This window comes from Hippoglossus stenolepis, chromosome 10 (genome assembly GCF_022539355.2).
Source record: "Hippoglossus stenolepis isolate QCI-W04-F060 chromosome 10, HSTE1.2, whole genome shotgun sequence".
NCBI classification, from domain to species: Eukaryota; Metazoa; Chordata; class Actinopteri; order Pleuronectiformes; family Pleuronectidae; genus Hippoglossus; species Hippoglossus stenolepis.
In genome coordinates, this window is record NC_061492.1 from 1970508 (window position 1) to 1977839 (window position 7332).

General features: G+C 48.8%; 1 protein-coding gene across 2 annotated transcripts in view; it reads left to right on the top strand.

Annotated features, from left to right (window-relative positions):
• LOC124852625 (nesprin-2-like) overlaps positions 1-7332 on the top strand; it is a 40703-nt gene that overhangs the window by 31030 nt on the left and 2341 nt on the right. For both annotated transcript variants that reach the window (XM_047341785.1, XM_047341786.1), the window contains 15 exons: positions 416-603; positions 768-918; positions 1505-1687; positions 2771-2908; positions 3063-3257; positions 3354-3657; positions 4099-4167; positions 4628-4764; positions 4851-4983; positions 5212-5423; positions 5648-5848; positions 6177-6305; positions 6425-6616; positions 6711-6785; positions 7167-7216. In XM_047341785.1, the coding sequence (XP_047197741.1) occupies positions 416-603; positions 768-918; positions 1505-1687; positions 2771-2908; positions 3063-3257; positions 3354-3657; positions 4099-4167; positions 4628-4764; positions 4851-4983; positions 5212-5423; positions 5648-5848; positions 6177-6305; positions 6425-6616; positions 6711-6785; positions 7167-7216 (2357 nt within the window). The remainder of the gene's footprint in view (positions 1-415; positions 604-767; positions 919-1504; positions 1688-2770; positions 2909-3062; positions 3258-3353; positions 3658-4098; positions 4168-4627; positions 4765-4850; positions 4984-5211; positions 5424-5647; positions 5849-6176; positions 6306-6424; positions 6617-6710; positions 6786-7166; positions 7217-7332) is intronic.

Sequence of the window (7332 nt, forward strand, 5' to 3'; positions counted from 1 at the left end):
GCTCAAATGGACTTTCACACGTCGCCATGGCAACACAGAGAGTGGTAACTTCGAACAAGCGGGAAAAACGACGAAAGTGGCGTCAGTCCTCAGAGGGACATCAGAGGAATCACAATCCAGTGTGGAACGTGTTAAAACTGAGCTGTGACCCAATTTCATAGTTGTGTTAACAGTTTGCACAATTTATCTGCAAGACAGTAACTTTTATTCTCTATAAGCGACTCAGCGATTAGTGTACGACAAATTACATATTCTACTGTAACTGTCAAAATGCAACTTGTTATTAATTCATTTTAATCTTCTACTGCTTTAAGTTCTTCCCCATTTTCCTTTGTGCATCATCGTGTTGGACGATGGTGTCAATCAACAGTTTGACAGTATTGTAGGATCCTGACCTCTTGTGTCCGTCCTGCAGGATCTGCAGCGGGACATCGAGCAGCACACGGAGAGCGTGACGTCGGTGCTGACGCTGTGCGACGTCCTGCTCCACGATGCCGACGCCTGCGGCACCGACTCGGAGAACGACTCCATCCAGCAGACCACCCGGAGCCTGGACCGGCGCTGGAGGAACATCTGCGCCACGTCCATGGAGAGGAGGATGAGGTGAGCAGCTGCAGGAGGTTGGAAAGATGTTCTGCTGAAGTGAGAAGCAGATGTGCAGGTTGAAATATGCAGCAAGATGAAAACAATGATGGATGGATTAGAACAGATTGACAGGAATGGATGTGACGCTTGAGGCTTTAACTTTGTGAAATGACTCTTGTCAGGATCGAGGAAACCTGGCGCCTCTGGTGTAAGTTCCTGGACGACTACTCTCGCTTTGAAGACTGGCTGAAGAGTGCCGAGTTCACCGCCGCCGACCCCGACTCGGCCGGCGTCCTCTACACCAGCGCCAAGGAGGAGCTCAAGAAGTTCGAGGTCAGCAGAGAAATATTTATTGTTCTTTTGGCAGAACTCTGGAACGTTTTTCCCTCGAAGGATGAAGATAGATTCTGGATCTCAGTCTGTGTGTCGCTGTGTGAGGGAGCTGTCAGGTTCAGGTGTCTCCTGGCACCTTTGATGTGTCACTCTGGATTAGAAACCCAGATTAGCGTCCGGTAATCTGGACTCTGTCGGGATTCCCTCGTCTCCACAGCAACAGAGTAGATGGCGTTGATTCCCTGACACGTTTCATCATGATGACGCCGCTGACCCACATACAGCGGCGGCTTCAGTGACACGTGGTGGGAGCTGTGGGAGCTGTGGGAGCTGTGGGAGCATCATCACTAGAAAACCAGTCGAGGGTTCAAATCCATAAAGTGACTGGAACAGGTTTTAATCCTGAGAGCAGCTGCTCACATATTTAATCTAATAGGAATTTACAAGGGAAATAACATATCAATAAAAAAAGTAATGACTTCATAACTTTAAATACTTAATAAGGTTTAATTTACGATTTAAATCTCCATTGTTTTTGTTGTGTTGTTTGTGTCTTTACATATTGTATTGTGTTGTTCCCTCTCAGGCGTTCCAGCGGCAGGTTCACGAGCGCTTGACTCAGCTGGAGCTCGTCAACAAACAGTACCGCCGTCTGGCCCGGGAGAATCGAACCGACGCCGCCAGCAAGCTCAAAGTCCTGGTGCACGAGGGGAACCAGCGGTGGGACAGTCTGCAGAGGAGGGTGGCCGCCGTGCTCCGCAGACTCAAGGTGAGACAGCATACAGATGTGGGCCACTTCTGGCAGTGATGCGGCACATCTGGCCCGAACAAAATGGATGTGAACCTAAAGTGGGCCATGTTGGCACCTTTGGTTGACATGCGGTTCTGCTGTGGCTCACTTGTGGTCCAGATCTGGCACCTGAGAGCCATCATTCCAGTTGGTGTGTGGGCCGGACCACCTTAAGCCCCCGTGGGCCAAACCTGGGCCTAAAGAGTTTTGCTCTTTGGGAGTTGTGTGACGTTGTGTGAGAATTTCCCCTCACGGTTAAAAGATTTAATAACGTTTACGCAGCCAGTAAAACCACGAAGGAAACTTCTAAAACACCAGCGAGACGACAGACTGCACACGTCACAGCAGAGAAAGCCGTTCTCTGTTTCAGACAATGAAAATGAAAAGTAAGAGCACGTGACGGAGAGGAATCAAACATCAACACGTCTCTGACCGCCCCGGCTGATCCCCGCAGCGTCTCCCTGCTCTCAGCTCCGCCCTAAGCCGCCGGGATTTGGGTCACCTCTCAGATGGTGACGAGGCACGAGGCGTCACGTCGGCAGGAAGCTGTTCCTGTCACGGCATGTGGCGGCGAGCAGATGGGGGGTGTTTCTGTTGCTATATAAAGACGGCGTGTGATCTAAGAATCCACCTGATTGGTGCTGGTTGACCTCCGGCTGCTCGCTGCCTGTGAACCACACTCACATCTGTGGATCACAGCAGAGTCAACACAGTGAAATCAGTTTTATTTACATGTTTATCAACAGCACAGATGCGATGCGTGTAAAATATCACATTTACTTTGAATTAAGAGCTTCACTAAATATTTTAAATCATCTTTGTCATAAAAGTTCAGACTATCTACGAACAATTTGACTTTTCATTTCAGTTTTGTTAAGTTGACATTTGTTGGTGATGGCAGGATAAAGTGCAAAAATAAATGATAACAAATACACATCAATTAAAAATAGGACAAGTTTACACTACACACTTTTCGAAGTTTGAATCTAAAAGTTATAGCGATTCATTACATTGCATAAGATTTGAACAGTTTTTAAATGGTGCCCTCTGGTGTCTCCGCAGCACTTCACCTCTCAGAGAGAAGACTTCGAGGGAACCCGAGAGGCGATCCTGGTCTGGCTGACGGAGATGGACCTCCAGCTCACCAACGTGGAGCATTTCTCCGAGAGCGACGTCGAGGACAAGATGAGACAACTCAACGTCAGTCCTGTTCCACTCTGATTATTACAAAAGTGTTTGAAACGTACAGTAAATCACGCTGTTCTCCTTTTGAGTTTTATATTTAAACGTGCAGCTTTAAATTCCTCTTCTCCTGGACCGTGTTAACGACGGCGTGTGTTGCGTGGCTCCGCAGGGCTTCCAGCAGGAAATCACCCTCAACACCAATAAAATCGACGCCCTCATCGTGTTCGGGGAGAACCTGATCCAGAAGAGCGCTCCTCTGGACGCCGTGCTGATCGAGGACGAGCTGGAGGAGCTGCACTCCTACTGCCAGGAGGTGTTTGGACGAGTGGCCCGATTCCACCACCGCCTGGTCAACAGACGCCCGGTCAGTACCGAGGCCCTCGCTCCTCCTGCTCCTCCTGCTCCTTCAATGAAGACATGTGTTGATGCCTTTTTGCTGATCATCGGTTATCCTTCACAGGTGCTGGAGGAGGAGAGGGAGCTGTCGGACCGGGACTCGGACCTGGAAGACTCGACCGATCTGACCAACGGGACCTCGTGGGGAGAAACGAGGAAGAAGGAAGAGGAAGCCCCAGCGGCGGGCGGCGTCTCAGCGGGACGCCAGGCCATGTGTCACCTGGTGGCTCCTCCTCTGGAGCGGTCGGGAAGAGAGACGCCCGTCAGCGTGGACTCCATCCCGCTGGAGTGGGACCACACCGTGGACGTGGGGGGGTCGTCGTCGCACGAGGACGACGAGGACGCCACCTTCTTCAGCGCGCTGTCAGGTAACGACATCAGAAGAGAAGTCTGCCGCCATTATTTATAATCTAATGACTATAACTTCATATTTGTCCAACACAAACAGGGTTTTACTGTATTTTCTTTACACATGAGAAACCTTCAGTTTTAATTTATCTTCATACACAGAATACAGAAAACAGAGGGAACTTGAAGCAGGAAAAACACAATTTATTCAAATAATAAGTAAACTTGAATCTGCATCTTTTCTGCAGAACTAAAATAAGTTTTCATAGCAGCAAATATTAACGCAGATACTGGATGAAGTGTGTGAAAGTCTCATATCTGGTAAAAAACGCGCTCCCACCAGTTGAAACTTTCCCCCGTTAACGTTCCTCATGTTCCTGAATCAGCCTCATGACTCGTGCACAGCTCCGCCCCCTTACAGAGCAGCTGTGCGACACGTTGACCTTCGCTCTCTCCTGCAGATGTGAAGGTCGCAGAGAGCTCAGAGGCGTTTGTTAAAGCCACCGTCAGAGCGGTGAACGCAGCCTCGGGTACGAAACCCCCCCGCCCTGCTGCATGCTGCTGCATCCAGCTGTTACCCCACTTCCTGTTTTATCTGTGTCTGAAGTTACAGACGTGACTCATCGTTCACCTTTTTGTTTTTCAACCTCACGTTTCGAACGTCACGAGTCCTGCATGATGTGATGACTCCACGTTTCTCTGCATGTGGACGGTTGACGTGTCGTTTGCATGTGATTCACAGACACCTGAGTTTCATGCATGTGTCAAAACAGAAAGTTTGTCTCTGCAGGATCTTTAGAAACAAATGAACACACACACACACACACACACACACACACACACACCAATGAGGACGTTAATTCCCTGTGTTCTGACACTTCAGTGATTTAAACTCAGTTACTCCTCAGTTTTCTTACTGTTGAACCTGTTTTGACTCTTTGTGTCTTTTTCATTCTTTCACCTTCGTCTCTCTTCGTTCTCTCTCTTCAGTCAAGTCGGTGACCGACCCCCCCAGCTGGCACCAGCCCCGCTCCCCCGACAGGAAACGAGTTCCCAGAGAAATCATCCGAGGCCTGAGCTCGTCCCCGACACACACCAGCAGTACCCCCTACCACCCGCAGGGCTACGTAAGAACACACACACGTCAGAAACCCCCCCAGGATGATAAGGTTTGTTTCTCAGTGTGTTGAGGTTACGTTTGTGCGTTCCTCAGGCGAAGCTGATGTCGGAGTGCAGCGGCAGCATCGACTGCGTGAAGAGAGTGAAGCTGATCCTGAACGACGAGGAGGAGGAGCTGGAGGAGGCGGGTCTGACGGGCAGCATGGCCGACAAACACACCAGCACGGGTACGGAGAGGCGTCACTCTGTTTGAATCTGTGGAGACTTAAACCGGTGCAGGATGAGTCCTACAGATAGTGATGGGACTGTTAACTTCTCATTATCAACTAGAATGTCCCTCAGGTCTCAGGCCCAACTGTCCCTGTAAATACAGTTGAGCTGCAACAACCTACTCAGATATCAGTCCTCTGAGTCGTTCACTCAATCCCGGCTTGATATAAACCGTTTGTCTGCAGGTGTGATCGAGCGCTGGGAGCTGCTTCAGGCTCAGAGGCTCAGCAGGGAGACGGGCATCAAGCAGGACCTGGAGCAGTGGCAGAAGCTGAACTCTGACCTCTGCGATGTCACTTCCTGGCTGGGCAGGGTGCTGCCGGAGCTGGGGAGGCTGCAGCGCATCGCACCGTCCACCAGCATCCGAGACATCGAGGTCAACATCAGGAAGCTGAAGGTAACCACGGTAACGGCGTTTGTGTCGGCAGGTTCGAGACAAAACCTCAGAATGGACCGTTCAGAATCATCAGATCATTATTCAACAGAAGAGGGAAATAAAAATGTGTATTTATATATATATATATCTATAGTATAAAACAAGACATTTATTGAGGTTTTAGTATAAAAACATTTTATCACATCTGTATCAACACTGAAGTTCCCCCCCGGTCTTTGGCTCAGGAGATGCAGAGGAGCTTCAACAGCTACAAGTGTCCGATGATCTCCGTCAACCTGAACAGTCGCCACTTCCTGCGCGGCGACAGCGCCGAGCTGCAGGAGCTGCAGGAAGCTCTGAGCGCCGCCAACCTCAGCTGGACGCAGGCGTGCGGCGGCCTGGAGAGCTGGGAGAGGAGGCTGCACGCCGCGCTCATGCAGTGTCAGGTCAGACACACCACGCTGTAGTTTGTGTGTCTTTGTGTTTTTGTGAAACTTTGTACGAGCTGAGTGAAGAGCTTCAAAACTAAATCCTGCATATTTAAGAAATAGCTAAACTACATTTTATGAAACTAGATGCTGCACTGTTCTAAACGTCCTGTGATTCAGCCTGATATCTGTGAATCTTTGGAAATGATGGGACCTTGATAAACATTGAAAATATAAAACTTGTGAGATTCTCGAGTTTCTAATGAAACTAATAAAATAGGAGTTAAATATATTTGAAATGTGACTGTGAACGATCCTCTGACCTCTGACCTTGTGTGACCTTCAGGAGTTCCAGGAGACGCTGCACTCTCTGTTGTTGTGGTTGTCTCAGGCCGAGGACAGACTCCACGCCGTGAACGTCAGCGACCTGTCGACCTCCCGCTCCGTGCTGCTGCAGCGCAGAGACGCCCTGATGGTAAACGCATCAATTCATTTAAAATCAATATCTATTCATTTATTTTTAGTCAGTTTTAATCCAGGACTTTGTCTTCCTCTGAGTATCGAACCCTCTGCTGTGTCGCCCCCTTGCTGCAGGACCTGCAGGAGGAACTGCGCGGCCGTCAGCGCCAGGTGACCTCGCTGCAGGAGATCTCGGCTCAGCTCCTCCTGGAGGCCACCGGACACGACAGCCTGGAGGCCAAAGAGAAGGTCCACGTCATCGGCAACAAGCTGCAGCTCCTCCTGCGACAGGCGGCCGCTGACCTGCACATGCTGCAGGGACGACTGGTGCGCTTATTTATTGGTTTGCACGATGTAGTTTTTATATATATATATATATATATATATCTTTTTATCTGACGCTCTGTTTGTTTAACCTCAGGAAACCTGCTCTGCCACTTCTGAGATGGACAGTATCGGCCTGGGAACACTGAGCTCTGACCTGCTGCTGCACAAGGTACACACACACACACACACACACACACACACACACACACAAACACACACACACACACACACACACACACACACACACACAGAACATACATGAGTCACACTTATTATTTTATGGTTATACATAAAGTGTTTATAAAAGTTTGTGCAAATAATTAAAATACAGATGTTTAACTAATGTTTTTATTTTATTTAATCTACAATGAAGATTTGTCTTTTTCAAAGTTTGTGTTTGATGTCTCACTGTCCTCTCGGTGAGCCGGGGAAACACTGAACAACCCTGAAGTTTCCCTCTGATTAAATAAATTCTACGTCTACGAACTCATGTTTCCGTTGTTTTAAAGATGAACTGAAGTGATTAACGTCTCTGACTTGTTTGTTTCAGTCGGACGCTCGTCGCCCGGCGGCTGCAGTCGGACGAACAGCCGCCAGAAGGTAACGTCTGTTTTGAGTTTTTGTAAATTAGTTAAAAGGTTTTTAAGTTTTAAGAACATTCCCACGTTCCTCCTGCACTTCTTTACCATGGAGATAGTTGTGAAAGATTTACGTGA